General features: G+C 40.0%; 2 protein-coding genes across 2 annotated transcripts; one reads left to right on the forward strand and one right to left on the reverse strand.

The window, feature by feature from the left end:
• Positions 1–198: 198 nt before the first annotated feature.
• Positions 199–1,918, forward strand: UQCR-C1 (Ubiquinol-cytochrome c reductase core protein 1). Its single transcript, XM_074102178.1, has one exon. The coding sequence runs from the start codon at positions 321–323 to the stop codon at positions 1,722–1,724; it is 1,404 nt and encodes a 467-aa protein (XP_073958279.1). The 5' UTR covers positions 199–320; the 3' UTR covers positions 1,725–1,918.
• A 27-nt stretch (positions 1,919–1,945) lies between these two features.
• Positions 1,946–15,540, reverse strand: Cog3 (conserved oligomeric Golgi complex subunit 3). The gene is made up of 12 exons (XM_074102171.1): positions 15,301–15,540; positions 15,022–15,213; positions 14,281–14,407; positions 13,929–14,077; positions 12,392–12,651; positions 11,026–11,244; positions 10,308–10,447; positions 7,978–8,138; positions 5,744–5,912; positions 4,236–4,714; positions 3,059–3,241; positions 1,946–2,366 (listed from the first exon to the last, which is right to left on the reverse strand). The coding sequence occupies exons 1-12, from the start codon at positions 15,448–15,450 to the stop codon at positions 2,106–2,108; spliced, it is 2,490 nt and encodes an 829-aa protein (XP_073958272.1). The 5' UTR covers positions 15,451–15,540; the 3' UTR covers positions 1,946–2,105.
• Between the last annotated feature and the right edge of the window lie 114 nt (positions 15,541–15,654).

Consider the following 15,654-nt stretch of genomic DNA (forward strand, 5'->3'; position numbering starts at 1 on the left):
CAAAACTTTTGTTGATGTGAATAAACCAAAGGTATTCTGATATTATAATTTTATCTGTGGTCAACACCTCGAATGTTGTTTGAGCTACATTTTTACACGTGGTGTATGATATTAACGCAGTTTTATTCTTATCAATAAAAACATTACAGTCACATTTTGGCAAAATCTCAATCATCCGAAGTACAGTAGGCAACCATCTTGAAAAAAATCTTGTCTATTTGACTTTGACGTATTGCAAACCATTTTCATTCCTTGCTCATTTATTACGTAAATCAGCGAGCACAAGAATTTAATCGTAAGTGGCAAGGATTCACATAAAGATGCTTAAAGTAGCGAGTACATTGAGATTGCTGTCGGGTCAGGGTGTACAGATTAGGCCTCTGGCCACAGCCGTCGGGTACAAGCAGGCTTTAGTCAATATTCCGCCGACTAGACTCACAGTGCTCGACAATGGACTACGAGTCGCTTCTGAGGACTCAGGCGCCGCGACAGCGACTGTAGGCCTGTGGATTGATGCCGGCTCCAGGTACGAGAACTCCAAAAACAACGGAGTCGCACACTTTTTAGAACACATGGCCTTCAAAGGCACCAGCAAACGGTCACAGACTGATCTAGAACTGCTCGTAGAGAACATGGGAGCACATCTGAACGCTTACACGTCGCGGGAGCAGACCGTGTTCTACGCCAAATGCCTCGCGAACGACGTTCCCGCTGCCGTTGAAATCCTTGCCGACATCATCCAGAACTCGTCGCTCGCTGAACCCGAAATCGAACGCGAACGTGGCGTGATCTTGCGAGAAATGCAGGACGTCGAGAGCAACCTGCAAGAGGTCGTATTCGACCACTTACACGCCACTGCCTTCCAAGGCACACCCCTCGGACAGACCATCTTGGGACCCACCAAGAACATTAAGAAGATCTCTAAAGCTGACCTCCAGCAGTACATCAAGACCCACTACCAGCCCGCGCGCATCGTTCTGTCTGGAGCAGGTGGAGTTGAACATGAGAAACTAGTAGACCTCGCCAATAAACATCTTGGCAAACTGCAGAACACTGCCCTGGACATCCCTGAGATTGCTCCCTGCCGTTACACAGGCTCTGAAATCAGAGTCCGTGATGACTCTATGCCCCTGGCCCATGTTGCCATTGCTGTAGAGGGTGCTGGCTGGACTGATGCTGACAATATTCCCCTAATGGTTGCCAACACTCTTATTGGAGCTTGGGACCGTTCCCAGGGCGGTGGCGCCAACAACGCCTCGGTGCTTGCTCGTGCGGCTTCACTGGAAGGCCTCTGTCACAGCTTCCAGTCCTTCAACACCTGCTACAAGGACACTGGTCTTTGGGGCATCTACTTTGTTGCGGAGCCCCTGCAAATTGAAGACATGGTGTACAACATCCAGTCAGAATGGATGAAGCTCTGTATTTCTGCCACTGAGGGAGAGGTTGAGCGTGCCAAGAACCTTCTTAAGACCAATATGCTCCTTCAACTTGATGGCACTACACCTGTATGTGAAGATATTGGCCGCCAGATGCTCTGCTACAACCGTAGAATCCCCATCCATGAGTTGGATGCCAGAATTGATGCCGTCTCTGCCCAGAACATCCGTGATGTCTGCTACAAGTACATTTATGACAAGTGCCCCGCTGTGGCTGCAGTCGGGCCCACTGAAGGCCTTCCTGAATACACAAGGCTCCGTGCTGGCATGTACTGGCTCAGAGTGTAAATTATATTAATTATTGTCATAGATAACTTTTAGAATCTTTATTTAAATCAGTCAAGATCGACAACACATTAAAATCTACTGGTCCCAAATGTCTGTTGTTTTATTGTATTAAAACACACTGTCTTTTGTGGAATGTGTATTTATTATAGGAGAATAAGAAAATGAGATGTAAATAAACAATTCTGTTTCCTAAATTATGCTTTTATTTTTCATTTTGTCATAAATAAAATCTTAAACATCAACACTTATGAATAGATAAATACAATTCTGAATACCATAGGAATCCCTTCAATGTACTTGTGTAATAATAATAAGCCACAATACATAATAGTAGTTTTTGCAACTCTGCCAAATTCTACCAAAACAAACACATTATGCAATCTAAACCTTCATAGTGGGTGTGACTTCACTTAATTTTTCATTTTCCTGCACACTGGTCACACTGGGTTTGCGCACTGTGCTAGTCTTCCTTTTTTTCCCGTATGGCAACACCGGTTCATTGTGGCTGATGAGACTGGCTGAAGATATAAAGACAGATACTTGCTCTGGAGTAGGACAAGCCACAAGCAACGCGTCTTCGTAAGTGTACCCGCTATTTGCAAGCAGCTGCTCGATTTGGACAAAGTATCCAACAACGTTGTTCTGTAAAAAAAAAATAGCAAAACGACGGTAAATTTGCTTCGAGCTTTTTGCCAAGCATCCATCCAACATCTTCGACGTTTACTACAGCATTCCCTATTGAATGACCATGTTAACCTCTTCACTGCCACAAAACGTGCTCTGTACGCCACAGAAAAACCAGCGACAAAACAATTTTGATTTTTAATTCATTGCAAAAGGATTAATTTCAAGTTGAATGTTGGTCATGTATAGATGACTGTGGCGTGTGAGGCATTCCATTGGCTGTCACGACTGGATGACTGGCGGTGAAGAGGTTAATATTCGTGGCAATGTTTGGCTCTATGCTTGGCTAAATTTGTTGTTCAGTTCACCTAATTTAAAAACGGCGAACGCTTTTTTTTTACAAGTGATTGCTCAGGTTTATCAGCATCTTAATCGGAGTAAATAAATTGATTATTTGCCATTATTATACTCGCAGTTAAATACCACAAACAGGACTAATCACGCTAAACACACGAGTTACCTCGACGTTTCGACCACATTACGTCGACATAAATATTACTTGTGTATTGAACTATGAGTGAAAATCACGAAAATTTAAAACAATGTATACTCAGTGGCATAAAATTTGGCCCACTCTACATACAAAATTACCTGTTACTGCATACATTTGAGAGCCAGATTTTTTGGCGCTCAATATATTTTACACTCACCCGGATTGGTCTGAACAGTATGAACTCCGTCTCCTTATTGGACAGATAGAGTTGCATGGAGCGTTGCAGTGCCGCGAGGTGCGCCTTGATCCTCCTCTGGGCCTCCTTCACTACCACAGCCATTTCCTCTGGAGACGCCCAGGGCTGGGTCTTTATTTGGTCAGCCGGAGAGAACGCTTGCACCTGACAAAGTAATAGTACATTGTGTCTTCAGGGCGGTAAATAAGGAATTACGAACGAGAGTATATTAGAATAATAATGAGTCGATGTTCGTAATTCTAGTACCGCCCGTGCGACATACAATGTTTTTCATCACATTTGCGAGTAAATTTTAATATTTAAAAAATATATATTATATAATTGTTCCAAATATTGGCGATACCTTAGGCTGCGCTCTTGGTAGCGCCGCCCTCCCCCTCCCGCAGCATGCGCTGCAACGTGCGTGTGCGGGTGGGCCAGCGCGTGCAGCAACATCAGTACGCACATTGACTCATTTACCGACCTTGGGCTTCATGACAAGAAAATTTGTACGCGCAATGACTCATTTACCGACCACGGGTTTCATGACAAGCACATTAAGGTCGAGGGTTTTATTTGGGGGGTTGCAACCAATTTAGCCTGCATGTTACGACACTGTTTACGAGCAAGTGTGATGAAAAATTAGGTGTACAGGTAGAATTCTAAAAAAAAAATTTTTAATAATCATTTATTTACTTTCACCTGTCCTATTGTCTGTCTGTAGTCAAATCTTGCATGTTAAGTTCGACCATTTGGACAGAAGCCATTTATAAAAAAAATGTTTGATCAACTTCCAGTAGTCAGATTGACTCGAAAGGGTATAGCCGAGTAAGCATAGCGAAACTGCCTTTAGCGAAAAATTAAGGATTATTAGCCTTAATATATATGTAGTGCTTTCACCAAAAATGAAGCCTTATATGATTATGGTTTAACAAAAATGCATGAAAAGAAAAAAATAAAGATATTTTAGCCAACTACTAATCCGATTTCTTCGTAATGGATATGTTGTATTTGTATATATAATTAAGGTTGCATTTGAAAAAAAAATATGATTGATTTATGTTTTCAAAAAATAGTTAATAGATAAAATAAAATCTTGCAAGATGGCTATGGAGCAAGGTTGTAGTTTAATTAGATTACAAACCAACATAAAACTTACCTTCTCAACGAACGCCACAATGGGCCCGGTCAAAATCTCAGTAGCATGCTTTATGAACATCTCGCAGCAACTCTTCAACTGTCTATCAACTTCTTTCCTAGAATCCAGCAAATGTTCTCTCACTTGTGGTGTGCCTTCTAGTAAAAATTCCAACAGCGAATTATTACTGTTCAGCGAAAATATCTGCCTCGGTTTTTGGATTAGTCCATACGCAGCATTCTTAATGTTGCTAAAGTCTAGCGTAGTTTCTTTGATGACAAAATCAACCTGGAAAGGGGCTATTTGTTCCCTTAAGATCAAAAGGTGCTTTATTTGGAACAATTCCCCGTCTATGTTTGTTTGGTTGGCTGATATCTGCTTCGCTGCGCTTTCGACGCTCTGGACGCATAGCGATATAGCTTCCTGTGCGAGACCTTGAAACACCTTTTTCTCTAGGCATCTGTACAGTCTGGATAGCGCTGCTAAAGTTCTTCTGACTCCTGTAATACAATAGTAGATTGATTGGATCACAAGGGAGCCAAATGATATATTTACGGTGAGGGCGCTATTTTGAATTGAGCTTTGGAAGTCGTAGGTAATGGACAAACACAGATTTGAGCGGATCTTTAAGGGATATGATATGGACCAATCAAGTCCAGAGATTCGATCAAATCATCAATACCATGTTACAGTAGACTATAATACTTTACTGATAGCTTGGGTACTTTTTCTTTTCTTTTTCTTTTGCTTTTTTTCCTTTCCACGCCATATATGTTTCAGGCCAATATTTTATAAAATATAATCGAATCTCGAAAGAAACAAAAAAAAATCCATGTAGGTAGCTTAAAATATTTCGTAATAATAAGCACAAATCACTTAAAAATATATTATGTTGTTATAAAACTAATAAGATTTAAAATTGATCTGTCGTCAATTTTCATAGCGTAAAACGGAACTCAATTACAATAGAGCTTGACTGCTTATCGACCAAATGCGATTCCACAATCTTGTCAAATCGTTTGACTCGCGTCATCTTCATCTGTCGATTAATACGAGTGAAGGGCCTTGAATGCGTCTTTGTTTCGAGTGTTTCGTATTGTTTGATGTTTTGAACTGTTACTTTGTTATTCAATTTTGTTATTACGGTTTTTGTATATTTTTTTTACCGTTATTCCAAAAAATCCCGAAAGACAAGTAGAAACACTTGCTACACGGGCGAAGGCGCAGGCAAAAACTAGTTTAAAATATAAACTATCACTAATAAAAACGATTACACTCCTTAGCATATTTAATCGAAAAACGCAAAAAATCGATTCGAATTTACATTGTCACAACCCTCTAATTGCTTAATGACATGTGTCACTGTACCCAAGCTGTTTGGAAAGGATTATAGTTGACTTTACGAGTTGGTCTCCTCAACTCTTTCATTCAAGGTTCTAAAGGCCTTTGTTCGGCAGTGAACGTCTACCAGCTGGTAACGATGATAATGATGATGATGAATTTGTACGAACTCTATTTCGTTTTTCTACCTGGGTACCACATCCCGTGTAAGTCAGCCGGGGAGGATTGCGGCCGCTTCTGGGCTTCAACGTTTATGTTGGCGACTTCTTGCGACGTCGCTGAGATGTCAGAGACCATAGAGTTGCGAGAGTCGGAGCGTTTGAGCGACTGCTCCTGTTGTATGGACAGGGCGATTTGCTGTAAAAAAAAATTAGACCATAGACTTCTAACATGGACAGAAACGTCAATTTACGGTGAGAACTTTGACGAAATTTTTTTATGGGGTCAAGTGTTTATAAAGTTACTTTCTCATCAAAAATGCTTCACTAGACACCAATAATTTAGATAACACAATTTGAAAGCTGCACCATTTCAATATTTAATGCAATGAACCCGAATAACTCACGTCTTAAATCAAGTTTAGCTAGATATGTTTGATGAGTCCAGGTCGTAAGGTGTATTTTTCACCTATGATGAGTTCTGTGACACTTGAAAATTTTCCGAATTACGCATACTATGTTCGCAAAATATTAAAAAAAAAAATTGTAGTTTGAAGCAAAATAATCATAAAAATTTAAAACTGTACATTTTAAATATATATAGCAATATCAGTGTCCATTAAATAGTCTCCATCGAATACGATAGAAAAATATTTATTTTTCTAAATGACGCAATGTGTGAAACGGAACAGAGTAGTGACGTGACACAACATTATCGGCAATTGCCGCGGTGCATTATTGAATAACAATGAACATTTAGATATTTAAAATTTTTAAACAAAACTTGCAAGATTTTGTAAACGCGGCTATTGGAACAAGGTCGCAGCCATCTTGTGCCTCTTGTGGCCAGTGCTTGCCAGTATCACTGTCAGTACGAGTGCAGACCTACCTTGTATACGAGTTGAATCTCCATTGCATTTTCTTTGCATTGTATTTTGTTATTGTTCATTTCTGTTATTATTGTTGTTGACTTTTGTTACTGTTTCTCGTTAGGTTTGTTGTTATTTTTTGCCAAAATGCCGAAACGGTCTAAAAAGACTGTTTTGAACTCCTAGAGTCGGGAGTTTGTAATTCGTTTGAGGGATTATTTTGAGCGAGAACGAGAAAACGGTGTCCCGGTGGGCGGAAAACTGGAAAAATATATATTTTTTTTAATATAATGCAACTTCTCCAAAAATAGGCACTAATAACTCGTAGAAAAATCGATAGTTCACTCGATAAATGGTACATCTCTAAAACTTTCAAACTCGAAACGTCACAGAACTCATCATAGGTGAAAAAATATTATAGGACTTGTTACATGATGGATTATTCGATGTGGTAGTTACAATTGCAATTACGGGATTTTACAAAATTCGCCTGGGAAATCCCAAAACTTATATCGTGATCTTCATTAAGTATGTGTACCCCCGGTATCCCCAAACCTACAAACCTCAAATCCCTTCTACTTCTTGCCTCCTCTTACAAAAATACCCTGACCTTAATGATTAAACACATCACAAAAGAAAAAATTAAACTTTAGACGCTTTTTTGCTCACCCTAAAGCAACCGGTTGCCAAAAACAAAAAAGTTGAAGTTGAAGAACAACTGTACAAAATTTCATGACTCTAAACCCAGTGGTTGAAATTTCAAGATTTTATCCCTATCCCGTGGGAATATCGGAATAAAAAGTAGCCGGAGGAACCGCCAGAAAAGTATGGCATGGTGTATTTCGTGACTCGACGATGATTAACTGTGCAAAAATTAGCCTGGAACAAATAGTTGAATTGTTTTTTTTTTTTATTAATGTACAACAACACCGGAGAAGCATGGCATTACGCTATCACCTACTTCTTTCGTTAAATCGTTCGGCACTCGTTATTTATCCGACACGTTCGATTAACGCCCACGCGTTTGGGCCGCCGGTACCAGCGCTATGACCATCATTTTATTTTTTGTTATTCCGTAATTAGACCCCCGAAGTACCACCATACTAGTACAAATGATCGAATATTTTGTGTCACCATCTCCGGGTCTAACACACACACACAAACTTTCGCATTTATAATATTAGTAGGAAGTAGGATGAGCGAGTCTCACGGCAGTTTCATGTTCAAAACCCCACTTTTTTTACATCGTCATTCGTCCCACAGATGAGCACAGACCTCATCCCAGAATGAGAGTTCTGTAGTTTCTACGCCTCTCTACACACGATCTCAGTGATATGCTCTTGAAAAGCTTACTCTGGTCTAGTCAGAACACGTATAAGATAAGGTAGTACATACCTCCATCATGAGCAGTTTGTCGGGGTAGGCGAGATCGGGCGGCGCAGGGCGATACAGCAGCACGTCCGAGCGTAAGTGGACGTGCGCCCTAAACACGAGACGCTCTTGTGCGTCCTGCAACAGTGCGCGCGCGCAAGCTCCCAACGCCGCCAGCGTTAACGCTGCAACAATAAATAAAATATATAAATATCATGGGACAATTAACACCAATTAACCTAGCTCCAAACTAAGCCAAGCTTTTACGGTCAAGCACTTTAATTAACACATGTAATCTTTTCGATTTTCCTTGTTAATTAATGCAATGTCACTATGACGTTTACTGTGAAATGGTTCCAAAGTGGCGTTTAGGGGCATAAATGTCCAAATGTCTGAAAGTCCAGGTGTCACATTGTCCATGGTCAAAAAGTCCAAAGGATGAAACGTCCTAGTGTCTAAAAGTCCTAGCGTCAAAAGGTCCATGGTCAAAAAGTCCGAAGGATTAAACGTCCTAGTGTCTGAAAGTCCTAGCCTCAAAAAGTCTATGGTCAAAAAGTCCGAAGGATTAAACGTCCTAGTTCTGAAGGCCTGAATCCCATATTGTCGCATTGTATAAAGATGTGACTAACAAATAATACTGAAATATTACTGAAATAGATTAGAGAGATAGATTGCTCATCTGCATTATTTCCAGTCTATTATCTAACACCCTGAGGCCCATTCTCGGTAAGATCCAGATGCATCTATGATGCTTCGTACATGTCGTGTCGAGTCAACGCGAATTGACCAGCTGGTCCAGTCATGCAGATGGACTGGGGCCTCATTCTACATTGTCTCTTTGCATATTGTTATCGTATTGTCTACGTAGTGGCAGCTCTTATTGACTTGACAGTAAAGGCGATCGAGTCGAAAACAATTCCATTGAAATAGGTGTAAATAAAACCAAAATAGAATGAGACCCCTGGACTCTCGGACATATGGACTATCCGACATTAGGGCATTATAACCTTCGAACTTTTTGACAATGGACAATGTGACACCTGGACTATCGGACATATGGACTATCCGACATTAGGGCATTATAACCTTCGAACTTTTTGACAATGGACAATGTGACACCTGGACTCTCGGACATATGGACTATCCGACATTAAGGCATTATAACCTTCGAACTTTTTGTCTATGGACAATGTGACACCTGGACGTTCTGACATTTGGACATGTATGCCCCTAAACCAGTGATTCCCAAAGTGGTCCAGGTGGACCCCCAGGGGTCCACGGGAGACTTGCTGGGGGTCTACGTAGGCGTGAACAAAAAATGGGGGTCCATAAGATGTTAATGGGGGTCCACGAAAATTTATCTGCTTTTGAAAGTAAAGAGCCAAAATGTAAGCATAGTTTTTATAAGGGCCTACCTACATTGTTTTAAGTACCTAACTAAGCAGATAATATTTTAATAGGGCAAGCGACTGGACAGAACTCAGAAGCGACACAATTTTTATTTTTTGGCGACTTTAAGAATGTGGTAGAAATGTAGCAGCAGGGGGTCCACCGAAACCAGTAAAATTTTGAAAATGGTCCACGAGAAAAATAAGTTTGGGAACTACTGCCCTAAACGATATACAAGACCCTCGAACAAACATTCGTATTATATTATTCATACAAATAATATCAGCTCCGACCGGGGGTTGACACCGGGACCTCAAGCTTCATAGTCAGCTTCTCTAACCACTCTAACCACTTGTCTATTCGATTGTCACAATACTTGATTGTACAGTCAACTGCATTAATTTTAATGCAGTTATATTTATATTAATATCTGCCGCAGTGGAGCGTACTAAAATATCTGACGCATACTACCGGCCCTAGAAAAAGAGTCGCATAGCGCTTTGTTGTGTCAGATATTGGTGCTAGTGACTGTATATATAACAAATGCATAAAACGTGCCGTTTTACCCGACACGTTAATTTTTACCCGAGCAGCAGGCAAGGGTTTATAACTCAAGGGTAAAATCCCGTCAAAAATATAAAATGTAAAAATGCAATCCCCTGGTGTTGCAGGTGTTTATGTGTGGTGGTGATATCTTACCATCAGGAGACTCACTTGCTCGTTTGCCATCCAGTCGAATAAAAAAAAGCCAAATTTCGCAACGCAGTTCTTCTACTGGATAAAGTTGTGAAATCTCATGTAAAATCAAGTCTGTAATTTTAGAAAGCATCTACTCATCAACTTTGCTATAAACTTTTATCTTATTATCCTATCAGTACCTCAGTAGTATAAACTACTTGTTCTAATGGTTCACGCAAGCGAAGCCACGTGCGCTAGCTAGTAAGATAACAACTCCAACAACTCACGATCATTGTTGACTTGCTCCTCTATGACTTCAACCCGCAGTATGACGCAGAGCTCCGCCAGTGTCTCCAGATGGTTTATGTGGATGATATGTGGGCGCAGTGTCTCGTACAAACCCGTGCACAAAGACTGCAGGTAGTCTCTGTAAAAATAAACTAATGTTATTTGCGCCCTCTGTGATCGCAAATTTTAAATTTACAATATCATAGCCTAAATTGAATATAGATATTTTGACTTTGAATCGTCAGTGTGAGCTGAAAGACATCTACTGCTAGACATATTATACTTTATTAGCGGACAGTCGATTAAAATATATAAAAAAACAAGGGTTCTTATGTCTTAAGTCATTACAAGTGAGGCCCGCTAATATTTTTTAATTATATAAAAAATATTTTAAACAATTATTTACTGTATAAAATAGAAAACAAACTCAGACGACTCAATGGAGGCCCATTCCAGAACGAAACGGTAATATGACCGGCTGCGCCGGCTCGCTCGCATCGCACGGGTGCGCGTTTCACGACATCTGAATGCCTAGTACAATACCATGAAATGAACTGAATAGGCTCTATAGCCTCGGACCTACGGCTAAACAGATGCGTGTACAACGCACTATCATAATGAGCATGAGTCAGCAGTGAGCAGGCAGCTCCGAACAATGTGCGCGATCCTACCGACTGCGCCAAGACGCTCGCTTTAAAGTACACTTGAGTAACTTACTGTATAGCTTTAGAGCTCTGGCTAAACAGGTGCGAGTAAAGCGCACACTCGTCACTGCTCGCATGAGCCAGCAGTGAGCAGGCCGCTCGGAGCAGTGTGCAGTGATCGCGCGTGTGTTTGGCGGCGGCGGCGGCGAGGGCGGCGGCGGTGGGCGCGCCGGCCACGCGGGCGCGACGGGACGCGTACTCCTGCTGGATGTCTGATAGGAGGGAAGCGTATCTGGAAATGTACAAGAATACAGATCATGCCAATCCGGTTAAATGCGAAATTATGTGTGTGATGGTATGAGTGTTGGTTTCTTTACTGGGTCAATCAACTTTTTAGTGTAGGCATAGGCAACAAGCCACGGTAACGTCTCCTGAGTTACATATGCCAATGATTTTTAAGTATGATTTTATGGGGTACAAATCCACTAAATGTTAGGACTTGTGATAATTTTAAGGCAATTACTTCATGGCTCGTCTCCGAAGCATGCATACAATGCAAACCTTTTTCTAAGAAAGTGTATCACTGATGTATGTCTCCTGAGTTACAGGACAGAATAACATACACTAAAAAGTTGAATCAATGACTCTACTCTTTCATGATATTAGAACACCAATATAAATAATAGGATACTTTATAATACCGAAAAATGAAAATACAAACTGAGACATGGATGCACAGAAAAACCAGAAAAAGAGACCAGCGCTGGGAATCGAACATAGGTCCTCAGAAATCTGTGCTGCGTGCTATAATCCCTACACCACCGCTGGACAGGAGTCAAGACACGAATTTCTCCTATGCACACATATCTCAGGTTGCTTTTTTCCACTACGTTACTTAAGCAGCAGCACTACCTGATACCCGTAAAAGTAACGAATTTGGAGTTGAATTAAAAAATACAAAAAGACTCCAAAAAACCAATCATAACCGAAAAATGAGTTGTTTCCGAGGACACGCGTTAAACAAGTTCTTCACAGACGAGACGAGACTGCTGTTAGTCAAGTTATAATAGGTAATATTGGGAACACCAACTTCTTTTCATAATTTTAATAAGATACAAAACTGCAAAAATAAAAGGAATGCAGCAAAAATCATCAATAGCTGTTGAAAAATAAGAAAAATAGGAGCGAGTAAAGTTTAAATTACCTCTCTTTCAAGAAAAAATAAATTTAGCATATGGACTTTCTACGGTAGTCGTGGCGCATGACGTCCATGTCCAATCTCTCTGTTTAATCTACAATTTAAAACGTCAATATCTTCCTATTTCCTTTTTCTTCGGTTTGTCAAACCATATATTCGAAAAAAAAAGGTTTGCCTGTTACGGAATCACACCAAGTATAATATACCTAAGAGCTTTACATGGACAAAACCAACAACTCACTCAGCACTCTTCTCAGCGCGTGCCTCAATCTCGCCAATAACCATCTTCAACTTCGGCACAGTGGCCTGGAACTTGCCGAAGTACACCGCGTAAGCAGTATCCATGTTCTCCTGGTCCGTCGCATCTTCGTCCTTAGGAGAGAGCACTTGTTGCGTCGCGTGGTCCAACACGTGGTTGACGTATGAACGAATGAGGGATATAGCTCGGCTCTGCAGATGCCGGTACTTTACTAGGTACGTGTGGGCTTCTTTGAAGGTATTCTGGAATTTGTAGGTTTTAAAAGTATTAAATGTTTGAGGGTCAATCAACTTTTTAGTCTAGCTTGTTGCCATGGTAATGTCTCCTGAGTTACTTATTAAAAGTATCATTTTATGGGGTATCCGTTTATTTCGCAACTAACGTTTGGCAACCTGATTCTTTTCGCAACTTTTCATTTCGCAAACTCTAAAACTGTAAATATTTCAGGATTTATTTTAGGGCCATCGTGTATAAACTCTTTAGGTTAGTTTTATAAAAAATCCTGAAAATTTTACAGTTTCAGAAATGAAAAATTGCGAAATGAATCAGGTTGCCAAACGTTAGTTGCGAAACATTAGTGAACATTTTATGGGGTACAAATCAACTAAAAGTTAGGAGATGTGACAGTTTTAAGGCAATTCCTTCAGCTCATCTCCTAAAAGAATTGCAAACATTTTTCAAGAAAAGTGTATCACTGATGTCTACTGAGTTACGGGACAATAACAACACTAAAAAGTTGATTTCAACCTTGACCACTTCGTACGTGAAATTCGGTAGAACTCTGTCGCAGGGAGCCTCTGTTGCCTTTATAAGGATATTTTTAATTATGGCAAATGTTGACTGCAACAGGGTTCTATCTACCGAGTGTCACATATGAACTTGTCAAGGTATGATCAAAGTTAGTCATGTAAACTGTAAGACTAATTAAAATGGTCAGCATCATATCAGCTGTAGGACTTCCATTGTTAGACACAGGCCTCCCACTTAGACCTCCAGTTGCTTCTTTGGAAGCAACCTGCATCCACTGTGAGCCTGCTTTATAATGGTCATCCTTCAATCTCTATTGTTGACCTACTTGTATATATTAATATAGAGGACAAGCTATCTAGAAATTGCATTCAAAGCAGACTAGCTGCATGACAGAGTAACAAACAACGACTTTTACGCACGCACACACTCACAAACTTTTGTATTATATTAATATGATGATAGCTTCACTACGAAACAAACCCTAATAATGATGATGATCTTATTAAGGCTGCATTTCCACCAGAAATGTGCGCGGATGTGTTGCGACAAATGTGTTTGTCATGAACCAATAGAAACGCTTGATTTATCTATCTTCGCTCAGCGCAGCTCTGGTGGAAACAGCTTGGCAGAACGAGGATAGTTAAATGAAGTTTCTATTGGTTAATGACAAACACATCCTTGCACATCTCTGGTGAGCCGGGGGTTTATGGTTGATGCAGGGGATGTGCTATGGCTGATATGATGATGATGAGGAAATATAGTAACTTACATTAGCCCTCATGTACTCAAGACACTCGTCGATCTTAGCCAGCAGATTGAAGAATGCCTCGCTGTTCACCGACATAGTGGGGCTGTTTAATCTCTGTGACAGATGTTCTACTTGCGTGAAGTAGTGCAGCTTGTGCCTTATGTCATCGCCTGTAAAACAATACATCTTAAGTGAACTATAAATAAAAATAATTACTTTGCTCACCCGCAACTTTACGATAGCTACATCTATGGAACAAATGAGTGTTCATGCAGTTCCACCTCCACACTGTAAGTACACACACATATGATGTGATCTGCTACTAGAAGTTAGTTTTACCGTTTTGCCTCCATCTCATAATAAATAAAGTTACCTATACTAGATAGTTTGTTTTGGTCAGCTAGAAGCTGCTCGCTCATTGTGTGCAGTGCGTTAGTCTTGTCTGACACCAGGGTGTACTCTTCTGACAACTTGTCTAGATCTGACATTGTTTCATGTATCTGAAAATACATAAAAAGGCAAATCGGTAATTTAACTTGCAGAATGCCATGTTTTTTCTTTTTTTTTAACTTATATTCTAACAAGGCTAGTACACTAAATGTGACTATGCCCGCCTCATGGGGAGCCTCAGATACATGTTACACTCTCCCTAGTGCCAAAACCTAGTCTCTGGATGCAAAGGCCTGTCTAATGAACTTGTAAATCCGCATCGCTTCTTCTGATTGATTGATTGATTGATTACATGCAATAATTCACCAGTAACATCCTAAGAAGGGTGTGAGCATACTTTTATGTATCAGTTTTGTGTATGTGAAAAGAAAAATCATTGGGAAAAGGTTTGAATCATGTCAATATCTTCACTAATACCAACAAAGCCAGACATAAAAGATAGTAGAAGGTATAGTATTCCTGTAAATACCTACATAGTAGGAAAAAAATCAAATTTATTGAACGGTAACAATGCAATATCCGCAACAGGCTTCGTCGACAAAACAAATTGTAGATCCGCAACATGCTTCGTCATTAGTCTAACCTAACTTAACCAAAACCCCTTAGGAATCCCCAGACCGATGCGAGGAAAAAATGGTAAAATACCAATAAACAAAGTTTATACCTGATCTGTCAGGGCAACACACTCATTCCTTCTATCCTCCAACTGCTTATAATAAGCCTTGTACGGCGCGTCCGCTGCTTCCACATTGCTTTCACAGAGACTTTCATACCACTCCAGAAAATCGTAAGTAGTTTCCATTTGCGGTAGTGAATATTTATCACTTTCCTCTGTTACACTTGCTTGAAGCTTATCCTAGAACCAACATAATTTACTCAAGGATTGAAACTATACTTTATCGAAACTAGCGATTATGATAAATAGGTTTAACGAATTACTAACATTTTCAGATTCTGTTGTTTCGCCTAAAAGAAGTGCTTCTAGATCAAGTATTGCTTCTCTTTGTGAAGATGTAAGCGGTGCTAGAGGATTCGTAGGAGATTCCCATAGTAATAGTTTACTTTGTATTTCTTTTAAACTCATATTATCCATGATTTTTAAGCAAATATATTGAAAAATAGAGAAACTAAGAACGTAACGTACTAAACTAAATGTTGACGTTGAAGCCAATTTGACATATATCCACAGACCACTTAGTAGGGATGTTCGATATCGATTCGATTAATCGATTAACCCATGTAAAATTATCGAGGTCATCGAAAATTAAACTGTAAAAAGTTTGAATTTCACACCTAG

Source organism: Choristoneura fumiferana, chromosome 18 (genome assembly GCF_025370935.1).
Source record: "Choristoneura fumiferana chromosome 18, NRCan_CFum_1, whole genome shotgun sequence".
Lineage (NCBI taxonomy): Eukaryota > Metazoa > Arthropoda > Insecta > Lepidoptera > Tortricidae > Choristoneura > Choristoneura fumiferana.

What these genes read in the sequence shown, in the direction of transcription:
- UQCR-C1 (XM_074102178.1), top strand. Translation starts at nt 321, where the DNA reads ATGCTTAAAGTAGCGAGTACATTGAGATTGCTGTCGGGTCAGGGTGTA.
- Cog3 (XM_074102171.1), bottom strand. Translation starts at nt 15,450, where the DNA reads ATGGATAATATGAGTTTAAAAGAAATACAAAGTAAACTATTACTATGG. An exon ending in TTGAGTACATGAGGGCTAAT is followed by an intron (nt 12,652 to 13,928) that starts GTAAGTTACTAT and finishes TACAAATTCCAG; the next exon opens with AATACCTTCAAAGAAGCCCA. An exon ending in GGAGCAAGTCAACAATGATC is followed by an intron (nt 8,139 to 10,307) that starts GTGAGTTGTTGG and finishes TTATTGTTGCAG; the next exon opens with CGTTAACGCTGGCGGCGTTG.